This window comes from Drosophila santomea, chromosome X (assembly GCF_016746245.2).
Source record: "Drosophila santomea strain STO CAGO 1482 chromosome X, Prin_Dsan_1.1, whole genome shotgun sequence".
Lineage (NCBI taxonomy): Eukaryota > Metazoa > Arthropoda > Insecta > Diptera > Drosophilidae > Drosophila > Drosophila santomea.
In genome coordinates this window covers 6,651,170-6,672,467 of record NC_053021.2, presented here as the reverse complement: position 1 = coordinate 6,672,467, position 21,298 = coordinate 6,651,170, and the positions used below count along the sequence as shown (strand labels likewise).

The 21,298-nt window shown below is 47.1% G+C and overlaps 4 protein-coding genes across 6 annotated transcripts; 2 read left to right on the top strand and 2 right to left on the bottom strand.

Annotated features, from left to right (window-relative positions):
• The first annotated feature begins 5 nt into the window (after positions 1-5).
• Positions 6-2,892, top strand: LOC120456387 (carnosine N-methyltransferase). Of its 2 annotated transcripts, none has more exons than XM_039643214.2 (6): positions 6-256; positions 699-957; positions 1,416-1,534; positions 1,607-1,747; positions 1,826-2,083; positions 2,147-2,892. In XM_039643214.2, exons 1-6 carry the CDS (start codon positions 123-125, stop codon positions 2,559-2,561), a joined length of 1,326 nt encoding a protein of 441 aa, XP_039499148.1. In that variant the 5' UTR covers positions 6-122; the 3' UTR covers positions 2,562-2,892. The 2 variants fall into 2 exon arrangements, with proteins under 2 accessions (XP_039499148.1, XP_039499147.1); XM_039643213.2 differs by having other exon boundaries at positions 8-256; positions 1,365-1,534.
• A 294-nt stretch (positions 2,893-3,186) lies between these two features.
• LOC120456386 (protein SMG9) lies at positions 3,187-4,936 on the bottom strand. Its single transcript, XM_039643212.1, has one exon. The coding sequence runs from the start codon at positions 4,847-4,849 to the stop codon at positions 3,383-3,385; it is 1,467 nt and encodes a 488-aa protein (XP_039499146.1). The 5' UTR covers positions 4,850-4,936; the 3' UTR covers positions 3,187-3,382.
• Positions 4,937-5,221: 285 nt separating this feature from the next.
• LOC120456965 (protein KTI12 homolog) lies at positions 5,222-6,431 on the top strand. The gene is made up of 3 exons (XM_039644110.1): positions 5,222-5,554; positions 5,620-5,966; positions 6,044-6,431. The coding sequence occupies exons 1-3, from the start codon at positions 5,290-5,292 to the stop codon at positions 6,329-6,331; spliced, it is 900 nt and encodes a 299-aa protein (XP_039500044.1). The 5' UTR covers positions 5,222-5,289; the 3' UTR covers positions 6,332-6,431.
• An 8,039-nt stretch (positions 6,432-14,470) lies between these two features.
• On the bottom strand, positions 14,471-20,899 carry LOC120455950. Of its 2 annotated transcripts, none has more exons than XM_039642493.1 (4): positions 20,696-20,899; positions 19,334-20,261; positions 19,102-19,274; positions 14,471-14,864 (listed from the first exon to the last, which is right to left on the bottom strand). In XM_039642493.1, exons 2-3 carry the CDS (start codon positions 20,198-20,200, stop codon positions 19,188-19,190), a joined length of 954 nt encoding a protein of 317 aa, XP_039498427.1. In that variant the 5' UTR covers positions 20,201-20,261; positions 20,696-20,899; the 3' UTR covers positions 14,471-14,864; positions 19,102-19,187. The 2 variants fall into 2 exon arrangements, with proteins under 2 accessions (XP_039498427.1, XP_039498426.1); XM_039642492.1 differs by having other exon boundaries at positions 19,334-20,256; positions 20,696-20,898.
• Between the last annotated feature and the right edge of the window lie 399 nt (positions 20,900-21,298).

Here is a 21,298-nt window from a genome sequence, read left to right as displayed (position 1 = left end):
GTGACCAGAGCATCGGTGCCGTATTCAGTTGGACACAGACGACAACATAATGCAAAGGCAACAGATTACTGCAGGATACAACTAGATTAGATTATCGTAGAAACCGCTGCCGACGCGCCCAGATGAGCTCCATGGACTGCGCCACGTTCCCGATGCATCCCAAAATGGACGAGCAGCTGGCCCGGGCGTTCGCCGCCAACGAGGAGGAGGAGGAGAAGCACATTCAGAAGGTGCAGAACGCCTTCCTTTACTATGGGTAATTGTTATTGTTTTTGCGCTCCGCTCTGGAGCACATGCTCCAAACGGACGCCTGCCGTCCAATCGTGGAGGGGCGGGGCGGGGCCGTGCGGTGCGGTGCGGGAGCAGCGACATGTGCAGACAAGCTGCCGACAAACTCCCGTTTCGTTTGCCGCCAGTGCTGACGGTGCTGGCGTTTTCACGCCAAATCTGGCTAGCGTGTTCAAACGGCCTACCACTCCATAGAAGTCGCCTATCCTTGAACGTATCCCATCAAGTCGAATCAACAAGAATTATTTTTTATAAGAGTGCTTAAATTCTTAAAAATGAAACATATCTAATTACCAAGAGATCACATTATATGACGTATAAGAGATAAAGTTTGTAAACAATCTAGGGTGTCATCACTGGTGATAAGCGTGCTTGCTGATAATAAAAATCAATTAACTTCTCCCATGCAGGCCATATGCGTGCCAGCGGCTAAAGCGCTCCATGGATTACCTGAACAGCCTGTCTGGCGAGGATCAAATCATGCTAGCCAGGTACCGAGGGCATCTGGAGTGCGTGCGCACGTGCATCGATCGCAACCAGGCGGTTATCCGTGACATATTGCGGGAGCGCGTCCTCTATCCGGCGGAGGAGGCGACTGGGGATCCTTCGGCGGACCGGTGGGAGTTTAATGAGCCGCCACCAAATGTGAGGCACGGTGACATGGACCAGGTAATCGACCAAAGCTGCGGTTCAATGTTGCACCCAGGAAGCACACCTTCATCCTCCCTCAAATCCCAATCCCCCATAATTTAGCTATATTAACTTGATATTCTATTTTTTCCACCGCTTTGTTAGAATTGTAGAATTGTTTAATATTACTCTTACTTTTGGTAAAACAAAGAATAAGTAATGTTTACTTATAAACTAGTCATTCCTTTGTTTAGGATTTATTTGTACATGTAAATAGACTATAACCATACATATATTTGAATATGCTTGGTTACACACCTTCATATCTTCAGTTTCTCTTTTTATTACTGATTGGAAATCCAACTTCTTTCGCTTATGTTTCTTTTCCATATCTGTACACGACACCCACACCTTGTATCTCGCACCCGCTCTAATTCAACTCGCAGATTGATATTCCATTCGATGAAGCTGACGTTGAACCTCTAAAAATTTTAAAGGCCCAGTCGACGTTGAAGTTGATTGCGCGCGACTGGAGCACTGAAGGAGCCTTGGAGCGGGAGCAGTCCTATAAACCAATCATCGACAGCATCGTCGAGTACTACAAGCCCAGCGATTTGTAAGTAACAACTGCGCACACTTCACTGCATTTATTGATTTCATATTCATCTGCTTTCTTTCTTTCGAACAGCGAGCTGAAGGAGATAAAGATCCTGGTGCCAGGAGCGGGACTGGGAAGGCTCACCTACGAGCTTGCCTGCTTGGGATACTCGTGCGAGGGCAACGAGTTTTCCTACTTCATGCTGATCGCCTCCAATTTTGTCCTCAACCTGTGAGTTCAGTTCGGTCAGCTCGGTACATTGTACATTGCTTTCTAATTGAAACCGTATTCTGTTGTCTCTTTCGGCAGCTGCGATTACGAGAACAAGTACGTGCTATACCCGTGGGTGCACCAGTATGTCAATAACTTAAGGCGCGAAGATCAGGTGGCCGCCGTTCGGTTTCCAGACGTCTGCCCGCTTAAAAATCCACCCAAAGGACATTTCGAAATAGCAGCAGGGGACTTTCTGGAGGTCTACAAGACGCCGAACGCCTACAACTGCGTGGCCACGTGCTTCTTCATAGATTGTGCCAATAACGTCATTGACTTCATACGCACCATTTATAAGTAAGTTACACAAATGCATTTATGTGTATGCCAGCTATGTTGACTTTCACATAATCCTTGCAGAATCCTCGTGCCTGGTGGTATTTGGGTGAATCTCGGACCGCTGCTGTATCATTACAGCGACGTCAGCGGGCAAAACAGTATCGAGCCGACGTTCGAGGACCTTTGCATCATTATGGAGAGTGTCGGATTCGTGATCGAGACATCGCGCACCGGCATCCGAACCAAGTACGCCCAGAATCCGTCTTCAATGAAGCAGAGCGAGTACCAGAGCCTTTTCTGGGTTTGCCGCAAGCCGGATACGTTTGAGGAGCAGCGGGGCAAACGCAAGGCCTCCAGGGAGCCACACGATCTCATTGTTCGCGAGGACAGCGAGGAGGAGGAGGAGCAACAGCCAGAACGGAATGAAATGGAACAAAAACAGCAACTAAAACCACTGGCCAACGGTGATACTGAGATGAAGGCCCAGCCAACGTGATGCAAAACCAAAACCAACATCTACACACCACATCTAAACACCACAATCAAAACCAAGTGCAAACCCACCTAAAGATGGCATCACATCACCAACATCTTAACTACCAAGCCACAGGCAAGACAGGGAACTCGAATCGACACTACATTGCTTCGATGTTATAGATTAACCTTTATACCTCTATTTACTCCTCTACACACTGTTATATATGCGAGTTTTAATTTTTCGAAAATTGCAAATTTTAGGAAAATTTCTCGCTCATTATGCTCATCATGCAAACTTAAATGTGGGAAGTGTCTCCCAACTAGGCCAACCAAATATACCAAAAGAAAAACTTAAAAAATATAGATAAATAATTTTTATTTGTTCAACTAGTGGCTTTAACTACTACCTTACCAATTCGATAGATGTATTATTAATCGGTTGATAAAAACTCCCATGCTGTATTCTAATCGTTAAACCTTAACTCAAAAATGTAAATACTATTTTTTGTGAATGCTAAACGATTATTTTTGAAGTCTTTTATTAATTATGGATATGTCTATAAAAACAATATGTATATCAGTCACTTTCTCAATTTCTGATTCATATGTTAACTTTAAACACCTCCTTTGAAAAATAGACTTGATATCGGTCGGTATTTAGCTAAACATATTGGCCATAACACTGTACACGTCTTTAATAAAAAGATAGGTAAGCATTGACACTGGAACTTTCATCACTAGTATGGCCCGGGACAGCAATCCGTGCCTCGCGAGTTCCAGTACAAAGCGCTTCACCCACCGGCATAGTTCTGTACCAACCGCATACCCACAATCTGTGGATCAGCTCTCGGCACTGGAAGAGAAGGTGCGCCAATTGTCCGATCGCCACTGACAGCGTGTGTCCAGGTGGCGCAGCTTGATCTCTGCGTAGATCTTCTCGAAATGCGGAGCCCCCTTGCGAGCACTTTCGGCTAGGATCTCAAACCAGATGGCCTCGCTGAGTTCGGTGCTGGTGTGGCACATAGAGATCCGCGTGGATCCGAGTATACGTTCTCGGAACTGACGCACCATTTCGCCAAGGCACGAGTGGAAAGCGGTGGCTTTGTTGCTGCCCACCTCCGGCAGCAGGAAGGTGTTAATGCACCGTGCATCGCCTCTTCCCCGGTAAATGGGAAGACCCGTGGGCCCGTATAGGTACGCCAGCTTTTTGTCCAGTCGTTCCCGCTGCTGTGGCTCGAAGTCTATTCGCTGGGCGCGTGTGCGTACGAATACCACCTGCGGCAAGTGATCCCGCACATAGCCTTTGCAGGGAAACGTCGGTCTCAGGCGAAGAGCAGCGTTTATCAGACGCAATTGCTCCACGGCCAAACCGTCAATGACTAAAATCAATACATGGCATACGCTCAATAGTTGCGCCATGGTCGCCAGAGAGTGCAGATCCTGGTGATCCGGCTCCTTGCCTACAGGCAGCAGCGGTGCTGTGTCCAGCAGTATGTGACGTTCCCGGGTGATGAAAAACTGCAGGGTCTCCGTGCGAGGACGCAATATGCTCTTCTGCCCATTGTTCGGCTTGGCCTTGTGACGCGTGGCAAATATGCATTCATCCGCCTCGGGGGCGAATAGATGTTGGTAGTAGTCGTAGTCCAGAGACCGCTCTGCGGCCAGGAGATTGAGCAGCGTGCTCTTTCCGGAACTCTGACCACCCAGGACGCCGATGACGGTAAAATCCGTATTGGTTTTGTGGAAGAGCTTTCGAGCATTGGCATTAAATACGCCATTGGCCACGATGAGAGGGGTGGGACGGTTCATGCGTGGCGGCTGCAGCTCCTGGAGAGCATTCGGAGCTCCGGACGCGGTGCCAGCTGTTCCGGCACCACCACTGCAGTTACCCTTGTCCCGGCCAGCTGGTGCCGAGCTAGCCAATGCGGCGCAAACGGAGGTGGATGGCACGCCGGACAAATGCCCACTTCCCGGGGCAAGAGCACCTCCGACTAGAGACATCTGGCACCTGTCTGCCGGCCGCACCTCACTCGTGCGATTGATGATGATCGTTTTGAGGGCCGCCGGTGTTTCTGGGTAACAACTAGGACTCGACTCCGTATCCCTGTCCCTCTCCAGCTTGAGACGGTCCTTGTCCCGCTCTCTGTCCCAGGTCTCTTGGTCCCGATCGCGATCCTTCTTCAGCAGAATTTTCGGCTGCATGATGCGGGCGGCGTCCTCGCGCCGGGCAATGGTCACGGGTGCCAGGAAGCCGGAACAGGGATCATCCCGCTTTTTGTTACGGATACGGCGACGGGGCTCAGCCATTCGGAAGCCGGTTATTTGGGGTTTATATTTAACTTAATTTAAAGCCGCTTGAACACGTTCGTGGGGGTCAACGTCAGTCCATTTCGTTTGGCAACACTGGTCAGCACATAACAAACCCAGATGTCGTGATAATATAGCTAAAAAGCGTAAACAGCGACATAAAAGGAGAAAAATATTGCAATTCAAAGGCAACCATCGACTGGCCCAACAAATGGGGGTACACAATATTAACCATTTTTTGTATTATAAGTTTCCTTATAAAAGCTGGATTAATTGCCAAATATTTTTTGGTGAAAAGCTAACACATAGCTAGAATTAGCTAGAAACCAACTGGATGCTCAGCTCTCACGCTGCCACTAGTGTTAGTGTTGGTAAGCGAGTGCATCGTGGACAGAACGACCAGCACGACTTTGTTTATTTATTATTATTAATTAAGGACCATGCCCATTGTAGTGATTACGGGTCTGCCGGCCAGCGGAAAGAGCACACGTGCCCGCCAGCTGCGCGATCACTTCGTGGAACGCGGCAGGAAGGTGCATCTAATCAGCGAAAATGAGGCAGTGACCAAGGCGGGCTTTGGCAAGAATTCCCATGCAGGTGATTCGCAGAAGGAGAAGGTGGTGCGCAGCGATCTGAAGTCGGAAGCCTCGCGGCACCTGAACCAGGAGGATCTGGTCATCCTGGACGCCGGGAACTACATCAAGGGTGAGCTCTCACTACGGTGCAGCCAAGGCAAGAAGTCATTAATCACACGCAACATTTCCATCCAGGCTACCGCTACGAATTGTACTGCATGTCCAAGGTGTCGAGGACCACCCAGTGCACTCTATTTTGCTGCATACCCCAGGAGCAGGCGTGGACCTTCAATGGCCTACGAACGGCGGCGGATGAGCTGCCCGGCGACAGAGAAACGGAGCAGCCGGTGGACAACTCGAATGTTCCCTATACCCGAGAGTCTTTCGATGCTCTGTGCCAGCGCTATGAGGAGCCGCAGAGCAACAACCGTTGGGACAGTCCGCTGGTGGTAGTCTTACCCGAGGACACGCTCGACATGGAGGCCATCTACAAGGCTTTGTACGAGTCCCAGCCATTGCCACCCAACCAGAGTACTTATAATGTAAGCATAGAGTTCCAGAGTTCCTGGCCAGAGTTCCATTCGAAATATCATAAGTAACTGCTTTGTTTAATTCGCAGGCACCGCTAGGAGCGACCAACTACCTTTTCGAACTGGACAAAATCGTGAAGGAGATCATCAAAGAGATCCTCGGCGCAGTCAAGATCAAGGCCTTCGGCCAGCTGCGCATCCCGGGAAGCAGAAATCCCGTGAAGGTCGCCACTTCGATGAACGCCCTCCAGCTGAACCGCCTGCGCCAGAAGTTCATCACGAGCACGTGTCACGCCAGCCAGACGTCTCCCACTCCGCTGGAGCAGGTGCCGCACCTGTTCGTGCAGTTCATCAATGCCAACACGATCGGCTGCTAGCACTGTGATTGCGGCAAGACAAATGCTGAAGTGAAGTTCTTACTTCGGGCAATGTTATGTGGAAAACTAATAAACTATGTAGCTTAAATACTAATATAAAGATCGTTTTCAATTTTAAATTAAGTCACGCTACTGGGTCCATGTGGCGCACTTCATTGTCGTGGATTTTCTGCCGTCTTTAATAATTTAAAAAAAAATCAATACATTTTTGGCTGTTCAAAATAAATATTGTAATATGAAATCAATTTAAAAATTTAGCTATTTCAATCGTGATATTTTTATATTCGAATTTAAAAAACAATTTCCCTTGCCTATTAAATCTACTTTACTTACAGCGAAAAAAAGTTCAGTGAACGAACTTTTCTCTTGCGCAGAGGGCACGAAGAGAGTGCTCTCTTGCGCGCCGCTCTTCGTCCGCTCTCTTCTACCGCAGCGCTGCAGCACGAGATTGGGGCAAGTGGAGTGGTGGTGCCAGTCGGTGGTGGATTGTTCAGTGTATCCCACGAGCTAGTCGCGCGCGGAAAGCAAACGCTTCGAAAATCAAACGATATTTCCGTTGTGGGTTCCCAAGAAATAATAACACAAATCGAAATAACTATTTTTTTACGTTTTTTTTTGTTGACTCGCAAGGATTTTCTTGACCACCGTAGAGATTGGATATGTGAAACAAATTTTAAGGGCATCCATCGCCCCCACTTTTTCTATCTCGCCCTAGCAGCAAGGTGCACTCTGCGTGTGTGTGTGTGCGACAATTTGACAAGTGCAACAAGAATAAATGCAAAGGAAAATATTTTTTTAATTGTTGACAACAAGAATTTGCAAGCATCTTTAAAGATCCAACAGAAAATTGGCTTGTTTTTGTTTTGTGTATGTGTGTACGTGTGCGTGCGTGCGTGTGTGTGTGTGCGGCGCAAAAATGAAAAATGCATAACGACACCTTGGCACTGACGTTATTTTTTTTAATTCTATTTTTTATGTGTGTGTTCCGTTGCAGTTGACGTTTCCCCCCCACCCACCAAAAATAATGCAAATCTAACTAAAGAGTCCTGGAAAAAATCAACAGCTGCTCGATCTTGAAATCCTGCAGCAACCAAAAAGCTCCCAAAACAAAACGAATGCAAATACACTAAAGTGAACGAACAACAACTACATTGCAAGTGAAATGTTTTTAAGCCAACTGCTGTGCTGTGTGTAACAAAAATAAAAATAAAAAAAGAAAAGAAAAACCAAAAGAAGAGTGATTCAAAGTAACCGCAAGCAATCAACTTGTAACGGTAGTCGGATACTCGCTTGCCGGCGGAGCATGGATATCGCCCCAGTTCCACCACCACCATTATCGATATCCGTATCGCTCTCGGCTCCAGGATCAACGGTATTCGCAAGCGCTGGCCACTAGAGAAGCGTCAGCCGAATGCTTCAAAGATGCCACCGCTGCAACGGGACCAATTGAAGTGAGTACCACGAAGGACCCTCCGTAGCATTTAAGCAGTGACCACCCACCCCCCCTAATCCTTGGCCATCTTGAGCTTCCGCAGCTTCCCTAGCTTCCTAACTTTCCTAAATCGATATACATTTGGCTTGGCTCGATATCGATAGGACTGGACTAGAGCGGTTTCCCATATAAAGTCTACATATGTAGATCTTCGTTTTCGAGGCTCTGGCCATAAATACCAATACACTTGGCATGGGAAATGTCTCCAAATGGCGCAACACTTTAATCACTGGCCAATAATCCGGGTGATGGCATTATAATTGGCCTTCGGCTGCGGGGCTCTACAGCCCCCACCCCCCCCAAAGAACCCAGCCGAGCTTAAGTTCAGCAGTTTAGGGGGCGCTTGGGCTTAGTCACCGCGCCTTAAAGTTCACCGAGGGGGTGGGAGGTGGGGCAGCAGAGCAGCAGCAGTAGCAGTAGCACATGTTGGCCGGTTCGTTGGCCTGGCCGAGATAACTCGAAATAAAAAAGTTCGAGCTCGAGTTCGCCGCTCTCTGTTTATGAATGAAACGCAACGAGGAAGCGCGCGCAAAACTCAAAGCCAAAGAGAGGCAAAGAGAGCCGAGAGAAATGGCCAGAGAAATGGAATTGGGAAATGCGGAACAAAAACAATGAACGTAAACCGTCGCTTGCTCTCTCTCTATCTCTATCTCTCTCTTCCTCTCTTTTGCGCTGCCGATTGCGAGTTCATCGACCTTTGCTATTGAAATTTTTGGGAACGCACACACATACACACACACAGATACAAAAGACGCACACGCACAGGAACAAAAACACAAACACGAATACGAGCGCTGCTTATTTACACATTGATAAACAATCGTTGATGCTGAATGTCGATGACTACGATTTTAATGCCGCTAAAAAACCAATTATAAGAAAGGCTGGCAGATGCCCTTTCTGGCTAATTTACCAAATTCTATGTCAAATGAAGTTCGAAGTTCGATTTGCGATTAGCCAAAAAACGAAAAACGCGACCGCAAATGAAGGGTTGTTTGCGCTTGTTTATCTCATAGATATGTATATGTTTTGTGGTTTTTTTGTATCATTTTGCTAAATATTTCTAAGTATTTGAACTGTCAACGTTCATTTACAACCTTTAATTGTGATAAAGGGAACTTCTTCTTCTTTGCTGCTGCATATCGAAATTAAATAGTTTACTTTTGCTCCTGGACTCCTGTTTATGGGAAGAGCATCGAAAGTGCGGCGACATCCGCGCCAAACATTTATTGCCTGGTTTCTTCTTCCTGATTGCCAACGTGTGTGTGTGTGTGTGTGTGTGTGTGAGTAGCGGGTGGGTTGGCAAACGCACGATAACAACGCCTAGAACTTGGGGACTCTCCGCAGGGTGCGGGAAGCGAGGGGGTGGCGGGGAACTGGGGGCATTGGGCATTGTTTTGTTTCTGCTCCCTGCTTCTTCGCATTACGACTGCCGCTTGTTACCAAGTCCCAAATGGCTCTACATTGCTATATGTACATGTGTGCCGGGGGGCGCAGGGGAGTAGGCGGCAGTTAATTAAGGGGGTTTTCAGATCCCAACACGAGTCCTGGACGCTAGGACATTCTCGGGCATCGGGCATAGGGAATAGTTGTGGCAACAAACGTGCCAAACTTCAAAGAATTCTTGTGGATTCGGGGGCACCTGGGCTTTCTGGGATTTCTGAACTTTCTGGGGCTTCTGCACCCAAAACTTGAATCCCCTCCGCACGCCACTGGCCTTCTTGCGCGAGTGCTGTGTATCTGTGTGTGTGTGCGTGCGAGGTCAATGACCAAAAATGTAGTGACAAGGGCGTCAGAGAGATTCCAAAATTTGTGTATATTTCGCCATTACAGCGAAGAAACGAGGAAGAGCCCGTAAAAAAAAGGGGCAACGCTTCATTCTGGTTTTGTGTCTGTTTTTTCTGTTGATGTTCTTTTCATTTTCGGGTATTTCTGGCGAAGCAGTAGAACTTACCCTGTCCAGAGACACAAACGTTGAAGTTGAAGTTGAAACCTTCAAAATTGGTTTCAATGTCATGTAACCCCCGTTTTACATGGCTTACCCGTGCGCGAAAGAGATGGAGATGGCGATGGCGATGGCACGGGGTGGTAATTTGGGTGGCAAAGGTTTTGGGCAACGCAAACACAAACACACGTACGTTGGGTGCCCAATTATGGGAGGATATTGGGAAATGCCCATGCAGGCAGGAATCCGGAAAGCAATCCAATGGCTTTCAATCCTGCATCCCGAATTCTGGCAGCTGTCAAAGGCCGAAAAGCATCTTAAACGCTGTTTGTTAGTTAGCTGCTTGAAATATTCAGGGTTTGTAAAGTATAAAAATCGCATCTTATAATTAAAAGGAAACACTGTTTCCAAACTTTTGCTCGTTTTGCAAAAACTTTTTTGTTGCATATACACAAGTGAATACGTGAGCGAGCGAGCGGCTATCGCATTTGTTTCATTTCATTTTGTTTCGATGCCTTCGATGCCTTCGGTTCCATTTCGTTTCGCCTTGCGTTTTAATCAATGCCAATGAACTTGAAGTTTATTTAGCGCGTACTCAATATCTCCGCTGGGATAAGGTGCATTGGCATTGCCCATTGCCCACATGAGAACTCCACCAACCTGAGAAGTCCAAGTTCCTACGTAAGCGTAAACAAGCCTATCAGTTCGATTACCGTCCGTTCCGCTGGCTCACCCGTTCCATTCCGCGTTCCCCGTTGCCCAATACCACTCGGTTCGCAGCTGCTTGATCCCCATCGAATCTCGGGCTAAGTTGAAAGGAATGAAGAGGAATTTGCCTTATCTCTAGTTTGCCGCTGACATTTTCCTTTTGCCATTTGATAGCTGTGACAATATTATGCACAGTGGAAGGGAAAGGGGCAGGGGCAGCGGAATAGGGGAGTCGGTGCTAGCCATGTACATATACGTAACTTATAAATCACCCACAGGGGTCAGTGCCTCGATAAAGTTCTTATTGTCTCCGTATCGCACTCTTTTCTGCTTTCTCTCTCTTTGTCACGCGCCTTTCTTTCTATCCTTAGTCATGATTACTAATTATGTGCCATTGGATTGATTGTGTTCGTATTCAGCTGCCTCCCTCATTGCGAAAATGCTAGTTCTGCCTGGTACAGAAATACCAATTATACCATCTGGTATAATATCATAATGTGCGATATTAAAACCGCAATCATTCGAAAGTTACGAAACGCCTTGAGCGCGTGTGTTCTTTGGAATTTTAAATCGACTTCCGCGTGGATTGCACTTTCCCAATCCGCGATGAATCATCCTGTTCGGGGTCACAATTGGACACCTTTTTTTGTTCCGAGCTGGGTTGGCAACTTTTCATCGCTTCGTCTTTTCGTCTTTTTAGCGACTCTTGCAGTTTTGGCCGCTTTCTTTGGCCATCAGAAGCAGCGACGGAACGATCACGTTGCGACCTTTGGACTCACGACCTGGCGATCTGTCAGTCGAGTCCTGACTAATAAACTACGCCGGGGAATGCGTAATATCTGCCCAGATGCGATCCAATCCAATCCAATCCCAAACCGAACACAAGCAATCTGATGGATGCGATCTTTCGCCGCTGCCTCTCTGCCTCTTTCCCTTTGGGCCAGTTCGCCATTTTACCATTTTACCATTTCACCATTTCACTTCCACATACTTCATCGCTCAAATTTCTCCACTCGGTTGTTGACTTGTTCGAGTGCGGAATACGAAGAGCCATTACTCAGTTTGCCCTTTCCTAGCGCATAAGCATATTGGCTGTGGTTACAGTGAGCAGTATTTTGAATTTCTTTTGAGGGGCTAAGTACTTCTGGTTCTACAATTTTGAGTTCTTATTTGAAACTCTGGATTCGTAGATCGAGCAATAAATGCCTTTAATTTGTGCATTATCTTGACTTTACATTTTATATTATTTTGTAACACAACATTTACACGAACCGATAAGCCATGTTTGTCGTTTGTCCCGGACTTTGAGGGATATCCCTTCACCTGAGGTAAGATATGTACTAATACATATGTACATATATGTTGAATACCTTTGCTAATAGAGTATTTGCCATTTCCTTGCGACTGCTATCGGAAGTTTGGGTTTCTCTTTCAATTTGTTGACTTTGGGCACATTCGTACGTACATATGTACATACATACGTATTCTTATGTTTTTTTGTAACTGGCGAATAGTAATAACAATTCGCCCACACACAGCCACGGATACAATTGTATAGATGTGTGTGTGTGTGTGAATAGCGAAAATAGGTACAATGTTCGTTCAATGACCTTTACTTTTACACTACTCCCATTACCATTCCGCCCTCTCGCGCTTTGCGGTGTGTGTAAGAGAGTGTGTGTGTGTGTGTGTGTTTTCGCCCATGCTTTCCCCCTCGAGTGCTGTCTCTTTCGCTCGCCGGTATTCGAGCTGATATGGTTAAATTAGTCGGTTTTTGCGGAATTGCGTAATCCGTTCAATAATGACGTCAATTCCAATGGACCCAGCTCAAATGCAAATTGCACTGCATATAAAAGAGAACAGGCGGCCGTCTTGCCTCTCGCTCTCGCACGTTCGGTAATGAGGTAGAAATGATATATACGACAAGGATTTAAAAAAAGACTCAAAAATGTAAAGCGTCAAGTTTAAGTTGAAGTTGCTGCACACAGATACTCACAGATACGCACACACACACACACACACGCGCGCAGAAAGCGCGCACAACGAACCAAAAGAAAAACAACAAAAAGGGCATGTTCAATGTGAATGACCGCCAACTAACACACATTTGTGAGCGCGCTAAAACAAAAGCAGAAACAGAAACAGAAGCAAAATCAAAATCAAAGGCAAAGAAAGGCAGGGCAAAGCCAAAAGCAAAAACAAGACCGCACAGCTGCGCTGCCGACGTCGGCAGAGGAAGCAAAGTAGCGTCGTTGGGGCAACAACAACAACTAAAAAGTAAAAATACAGCACAGCAGAAAGTTGCAGCAGTGTTGCTGTTTTGTTACACACCCCACAAATGAGTCGATGGCATTTTCAACTAGCTTGCAATGTAAATTTTAATCGTTTTAATTATGAACTTCGTGCACGTCCATATGTATTTGTTAAACTTAGAATTCAGTTCTTTAAAATATAATATTAGCATCAGATTGGAAAATGAAATCGGTTACGAAGCGAAAACGTTTGTGGCGTGGACTTTTTTTGGTGGCAGTGCGGAGTGGACTTTCAGCATTTCTTCGGTTACTTTGGTCGCCTGGACGGGCTTTTGTGCGCATTTGTATTCACTGTACAGTCGGCACAGTGAAGTGTGGCTGTGTTGTTGTTGCTGCAGTAGTTTTATTTGCCTTGCAAGAGCAAACGTACAAGCCGCAAAGAACAACTACAACAGCGGCTACGAATACGAATACGAATAAAAATAAAAACAAAGTGTACGAAAGAAAGAAGAAAACAACGGCAAGCAAGCAAGCAAGAAGAAGACGGACCGGCAATGTCATTAAACCCTAAGCAACAACAGCAACAATAACAACAACAATGGAAACCGAAACCAGAAGCGTTATGACATAAAGAGCAAAACCGGCCGGCTGAAAAAAGCAAGAAAAAAAGCAAACAAAATTCAGCTCTCTCTTACTCTCTCTTTCCCGCTCTTGCTGTCGCTCTCACGATTTCAGGTTGAACGACCGACCTAGCCATTTTGTATCTGTGTGTGAGCGCGGTTGCGCCTGTGTTCGTGTAACGTGGGGATCAAGTGAGTCATTTTTTTTTATTACTTTTGATTTGATTTCGTTTGCTTTCCTGCTTTGGCTCCGCTTTTAACCTGCGATTGTTGCTCTTTTTCGTTGGCCACTTCGATTTTTGTGCACTTCCTTGTTGATCGCCGCCGCCGCCGACGTCGCCTTCGCCGCACCCACCCACACACACATATACACCACACAGACACTAAGCTCGCACACTTTCCTTGGCTTCTGCTTTGCATTCGTCGTATAAGAAATTCTTTGTGCGCTTATCATACAAGATAGAAAGCAGTGCGAATATATTTTAAGGTGGACCTTCAGAATCGCGTTGCTATGCACAGGCACCTGTTGCCCGCTGCCAATGAACGCTTTTTAAAAATACATATTTAAAGGCACATGGATTTTAATTTTTATTACAAGACATCATCTTAGGTGCGCGGACCACCCACCCGGGTCCACCCCAATTTACCGTACACAGCAACAAAAAAGATCCGCGGTTCTTTCTTTCGGCCAGCACTCGCAATCGCACTCACTCTCGCACTCGTTGCGTTGTCCCGCTCACTCTTTGCACGCATGTTGACCTTGACTGTGACTTTCATAAAATTGGTCGACGCTGCTTCTGCTTCTGCTGTTGTTGCTGTTTTTGCTGTTGTTGGCGCTCTTGAGCTTTGCCATTGTTGTTGCTGGCGGTCTTTTCTTCGGTCGCTTATGAACTCAATTCGGTTCTTTGAATATGTATGTATGTATGTATGTGGAGCACATAGAAGAAATACAAAAACAAATTACAAATACAAAAAAAATAATAAATACATAATAAGCGTACACGCAGCGATTCCGTTAGTCCGCCGTGCGCTGCTTTTGGCCTTATCTCTTGGCCAAATTTCAAGCTTATTTCCTGCCCAAAAAGGAAGTCCCACGACCGTAACTGTGCAATAAAACTCAGATTGATGCTGCCTTATTTATTTGATTGTTTTTACAAGTTTTCCTAACGTGTGGTTCAAGCGAAATAATTTCCATGCAGGACTTTGTGGAAATCATTTCGTCTTGAACTAATACTCCAATTATGCCAGCTGCCAGTGATTCCTAAAACTCAGATTGATGCTGCCTTATTTATTTGATTGTTTTTACAAGTTTTCCTAACGTGTGGTTCAAGCGAAATAATTTCCATGCAGGACTTTGTGGAAATCATTTCGTCTTGAACTAATACTCCAATTATGCCAGCTGCCAGTGATTCCTTGGCCAAATGTCAGTGTTTTTTCTTTTTTGTATTATTATTATTTTTTTTTACGCTTTTTTGCTTGGTTTTTCTTCCATGCCAAGGAATCCATCGATTGTATACTGAAATGAGAATGATTAGGGGCGTTTTATAAAAGTGTTTAATGGTTCACTTGCTAATTCCTAGCTCACCCAACTCACACGCCCTTGCTCCCACACTAGCACACACACACACACACACACACAAACACACATCTATGTAGAATTCGGCAAAGCTCGAAAGTCAAGCCGAAAAAAGAGATTTCTGCCGCGCGCTTTCTATGCGAAAGTTCACTGAACTGGCCCTCCACACCAAAAGCCAAATAAAACGGAAAAGGTGGCCAACGAAATGGCTAATAAGATGCGAGGGAGTGCGAGAGAGAGGGGGCGATTGAGTGGGTGGCTGCTGGCAGAGGGCCAACGCAGTTCCTCAGCGATGCGCATCCATTTCGAGTTCAATGTCAAACCACAAAAACGCCAACGTCGCTGCGAAGTCGCCGGTGGTGCGGAAGGGGAAAAGGCGGGGGCGGGGCGGTGGGTTCAAAGGGAAACGCTTCATTTCCCTTAGCACGCACAAGAAACACAAGGCATACATATATATAGTATATTATAGCACACTTCACCAATCTATCTTCTAGATACAATGTGTAGCTATACTATACTATTTATTTGAGATGAAAAACAGAAATTTAGATGAAATTGGAGTTATTAGTATGACCCATTAGCATGGGCAGAACTTGGCCGAAAGCGCAAACTACCGAAATATAAGAATATATTAAATATATTAATAACAAGTCGAAATCAGTTAATGGGTTAAGTGCCAATGAATTTGGCTAAAACTTCAACTAGAACGAACTATGGATCTGCATTTGCCGTGAGTGTGGAACTCCAGTTGTGGAACTCCAATTGTGGAACTCCAGTTGTGGAACTCCAGAGTGTGGAACGCGAGCGCTGGCGTTGTGGAATTGCCGGAGGGCGTTAAACTTCACGGTCATGGCATTTTCCTTCTTACTCTCCCTCTCGCCTCTCCCCCGCTTTCTCTCTTCTTCTTTACTTCTCTCCCTCTCGTTCTGCGTGTGATTGATGGTGACGCATTGCTGACCACTACGCACTCTCCTAGATTCTCGCACTCCCACTACCACTGCCGTTCCCCCACTTCCCCCCCCCCCAGTCCACCGCGGCCCCACTGGTTTATCTTCCGCCGCTCCTCGCTGCCTCCCTCTTTCACACTCACGCACTTGGCGCAGGAGGCGAATGACCGATAAAAGCCAACCACGCGCCAATCATCCGACTGATAAACCCTGCGACAGCGAAAAGTGAAAAAAGTGGCAGTAGAAGAGGGCAGGGGAAAGGGGCAGGGGAAAGGGCAAAGGGGGGTGGGCAAGGAGAATTAAAGGCCTAGACGAATCAGATACCAAAGCCCACTGTTGCCTAGTGTAGAAAGCGAAAAAGATTGCGAACAACAAAACTAACGCGAACTCAACCGATAGCGTTTATAAATACACAAGTTAATCAACTCGGCCAATACTCGTAGTACCAATAACATCATTTCGAGTCTTACAACAATGCTCTCAGCTCCATCTATTCAGATTCTATCTTGGACTAACCAGTACCTAGTACTTGCTAGTCCACAGTGATGCCACGATATGACGCTCCTGCGAAACGGCAACGAACCGATGTGTCTGGTGTCTGGAGTGCCCCAAGCAGGGATAACTCGATAGCTGCTCCCCTTTAAACCCCTTTAAACCCCCTTTAAACCCCCTTTAAACCCCCTTTAAACCCCCTTTAAAACGTGTCGCACGCTGCAGATTGAAATGAACGCCGGGGGTGGGGGGTTCCTCCGTAATAGTTAGTTTGCATTGGCTCGCCAACCAAGCGGGAAGGGAAGCGGGGTAGACGCGGACGCGGCCCGTCGAGCATTCAACCCTAACCTCAGACAATGTTGAACTATGCACCAACACTCGAGCACAACACACACACACACATGCGAACGAAGAGTGCATCGGCAGCAGCAGCCCTACATTTCGCTTCCCCTAAATACAAAAACCGAATAAATGGGAATACAAAAAGCAGCGTCAACAATCGCGAGAGGCCATGGGCGGAGGGGTGGCGAGGGGAGGGTAGGTGCCACAAGGAAGAGCAGAGAGGAAGCAGCGCCATCGGGAATGCCCTGTTGCCACATTACGTCACGAAGGAGCGACAGAGAGGGGAAGCAAAGGAAAGGCCAACGACCAGCACACATTTCAGGCCGCAAAAAGGAGCGATTGTGCGATGGATGGGGAGGGGGGTATGGCGAAGGGGGATGAGAGGAGAGCAGAGGGAGAGAGGGAGTAGGGGGGGGCGACCCTCGTCAAACAGACAAGGGCCGGTCCCCAGCGGGTGCGAGCGAGACAGACTACGCGCTGGCGAGTTCAACAACCTTCGGCGACCCTGAGAAGAGGTCAGCAACCCCTACGAGTTATTACGTGCTGCGTGTGTGTGTGTGTGTGTGTGTGTGAGTGTTGTGTGTGCAAGAGATTGAAGAGAAGCAAGCAAACTCTCTTCGAGAGAACGAACTCTCCAACGCCAGATGGAGCTGCTTGGGGGTAGGCAAACTTTGGATGCGTTTGCGTTTGTTTTTTGCCGGTCGTTGCCCGAGAACGTTCATCGTTCATCGTTGGCGTTGGCGTCCCGACCGACGTCACCGTCCGACGTCGACGCTCCAACTTTGGGGTCGTTGGTGGTCGTTATCCTATATAACGAAAAAATCTATTTTTATTTGCATGCGCCCGGTTGCCTTTGCTTTTCCCTTTGCCTTTTGCTTTTGCATTTGCATTTGCATTTGCTTTTGCCTTTGCTTTTGCTATTGCCTCTTCCTGTGGCGCTGTGCTGTGTGCCCTCTGTCTCGTCTCGTTTCACTGCGATTTCATGCGGCATGTGCTGTGTGGCGGCGGGGGGAGTATTGCAACTAGGTGCCCAGAAGATGGAGTTGGAGATGGACCTGCCCTCGGCCAACTGTTGTTGCACCTGCCTCCACCCCCCTCCCCTTGATAGGATTGGACTTACGCAATACATTTGTTCAGGTGCTAGCGACGAAGGTCCTTTTTGGTGCCACAAACGTGTTGCAAAACAAAGGGCGCGATCTAATAGCTTTTAATACACTTTTTTTAATGCACTTGTAAAGCGCTTACCCCCTCCCTCCCTTCCCTCTGCCTACGACTTATGCAGCTGTCTGCCATCGCTAAACTCGCAGAGTTCATTTTGTTTTCGTTTTCTGTTTATTTGTTCTCATTTTCCCGGCGATGCCCAGCCCCTCTTTGCATTGCGATGGCGTCGCATATTCTTCCGCGTTTTTGCAGTTGCAGTTGCATTAGAAATCAAGAGCGTGCTCGATGCAGTGAACCCATAAAACCGAGTGTTTACTGCAGCGATTGTGAAGATTACATAGGATTTGAGATTTCGCGATTTTGCCAATGCATTTTGTGCCCCTAGAGGCTTCTATAGTCACGCCTTAAAGTTGTGCGGGGGCGCGCCTTTCAACAACAATGGGCGTAAACGTAAGCAAAGTTACAAAAAAAAAATAGCCAACTTTTGGAGGTAATTGAGCCATTAAAAGGACAACAGCGAAACAGAAAAGTAGTACAATAAAGAGGCGGCCGCTATTGCGTTTTTTGTCCATGAAACGTACTTTGTTGACCTTTCGCTGCCGCTGTACACACACCCACACATACACACACGCCCCTACATACACAGACATGCGCATGCATGCATACATACATATAGCGTTGGGGTTAATGAAACCAATTGGCACACAAACTGAAACTGCATCAAAACAAAGGCCAGCACGCCATCTAGTGCAGCAGCTGCTGGCTAGCGCCATCTGTGCAGCGCAGCAGCAGCCACCAGACATAGAGGGCGCCAGAGGTTGGTGCGCCGGCTAAGGCAAAGTCAAGACACCAACCAAGTCGACGCAAGTTTTGCGCACTGCATTTAGATAAGCATTTCAATAAACAAATTCGAGTTGAGCTAACAAAATTCACTTCATTTCTTCCTTTGCAGCCACCAACAATTTGTGCACCACTATTTGCAAAGTCAACCTGTCAATAAGAAAATTGACAGCTTTGATATTAACCATATACGCAACACCATAAACCCGACCACAAACCCGAAGGTTCGAACTAAAGACCGTTTCAAGACCAGCAGCAAGTGCAACATTACCAAGCCGAGGAGCGGAAATACACAACTGTAAGTTAGCCAAAAGCTTCTGAATTAATTGTAGCTAGTTAAATTAGTCTTGCTATGAAGATTTGAGGACTTATGCCCGAGTTTCGATCGAACTTACCCGTTAATTTTTTAAGTTGTTGTGTCTATATGCTGTGTCACCTGGCAGAACTTGTGCTTGGAGGCTTGTGTGGGGAATTTGGGAGACTACATCAGTTCGAAGACACGGTCCTGAAAGGCGCGGTAAACGTGCATGGTGCTGTCGCTGGGGATGTACCAGAACTTCGACTTGTCCTGCAAGCGGCACGTTATCTCTTATCACGCACACTGGATACCAAACGGATACCACTCACCTGTTCCAGCTGCGCGACGTAATAGTTGCCCGTACCGGCGACCAGCTTGTAGAGGCGACGGGCATGCAGAAAGGACATCACACCCTGAGCCATGAGCAGGACCAGTTCGATGGAGTAGACGAGTTGCATGACCTGATTCAGATAGATGAGTATGCGCCAGGAGTTAAAGGTCTCGGCAATGACTAGCACATGATCATTGTAGGCCATCCAAGTGTCCCTGACGAACACATAGAATCCGGCATGCAGACGGAGCACATAGGGCAAGAGGCCCAGGAAGAACAGGCTCACGTTGGCGGGCACCTCAATGTGGCGGCCTCTGCCTTGCGGGGCACAGAGAAGGAATCGATTCGGATGTGCCATGCAGAGCATGCTGTACAGCGGCACGGCGGCCGACAGAAAGGAGCGTATCAGTCCACGCGTAGTGTTCAACGTAAATGTCAAGGCCAGACGGCGCTCCTTAAGGAACTGGAATCTGCCGGCCTGGTTCCATTGTTCGGGAAACTCGATGCGCGGACCCAGCTCCAAGATGACCGGCGCCAGGACGAGGCCCAGATAGAGTAACACGATTTTGCAGCGCGAGGTGATGGTGCTCGGGGTGCCCCCCCGCACATTCTGGGAGAAAAGCTCGCCCATGGATGGCGGCGGATTGATCACTATCGGCTTCACGCGGCGCAAACTCCGGCGATAGGAAGTAACCCTCTCCTCCTCAGTGGATTCATTGGAGCTGCTAACTGATGATGTGGAGCTAGAGCGCGATGGCATCCCGGTCGACCACCTTCCCAGCTCGGCCAAAAAGTCGTCCACGGCGCTATCGCCCGCTCCATTGTTGGGCCACAGACGAACTGGATCCCTCGAACTGCTAGCCATTGTTGCTATTGGTGATATTGGTGGTTCTGCCAAAAGTGCACTGGTATTGGGCGAATCTGTGCTTTGGACGGAGAATAACAAATATGAAGTAAGCGAAAAGGATTTCGACTAGCAACAAAAGGTTTGAAGTTTTCCCAGAGTCGATGAAAATACAAATGCTGCTCATGGCCAGCTTTGATCAAAGTGATTTGCCTTTCTTGCCGTGTAGCCTCTCATACATAAGCAATGCCAGGAGGCGAGCCAACAAAGGGGGCGTGGTGGGCGGGGCTCCGCCCATGTCGCCGCCTGCCTGAAGCACACTCCAAAGTCCGTGACTTCGCTGGCTGGCGTCGACATTTCGCAGCGTTACCCGTTCCAAAGGGAGAAGATTTTATGTAAGGCCACCCCCAAAAGGCGGCGGAAGCACCACCCATTGTGCCGCCACCACCCAGTCGGGGTGTCCTTCAGTCTGCGAGTGCAACGAACGCTGCCCTTTAACCTACATAGCCCACATACCTGAGGGTTTTCCGCTTGCTGCTTCTCCTTTCGTGTTTCGCCTTGTTGTTCAATTTGGTTCACTAGCTCCTTACCTGGGGGAGATCTGAACTACCATCTCACAGTGGGTTTGGGATCGAACTGAAGTGACTGACTGGGTTTCAGGCAATGACACTGATGCCTACCATCTCATGGCTAACTCGATTTGGGATCGAACTGAAGTGACTGACTGGGTTTCAGGCAATGACACTGATGCCTACCATCTCATGGCTAACTCGATGAGTGATCAAAGTCATTGAGCATTGGGAGAAAAAACAGGGTACTGTTATGTACTATACACTATATACTGCAATTCCGGTGGTTTTCAAAAAGAAATTACAATTTTTTCACATTTTTTGTAATTTTTGATGATGATTTTTGAATATTTTCCGAAAATCGTTTTTCAGGTTTTTGCGACTATAAATTTCAGCATTTTGATCAGAACATTCGAAATATCAGTCCGAATATGGAATGTCATACCTCGTTGAGTTCGTAATTAATTTTCCAATCGAACTGTGTTTTAAAAAAAAAAATATATTTTTTTTCAAATTTGTTGCAAATTTTGATGATGGTACCCCTTACAAA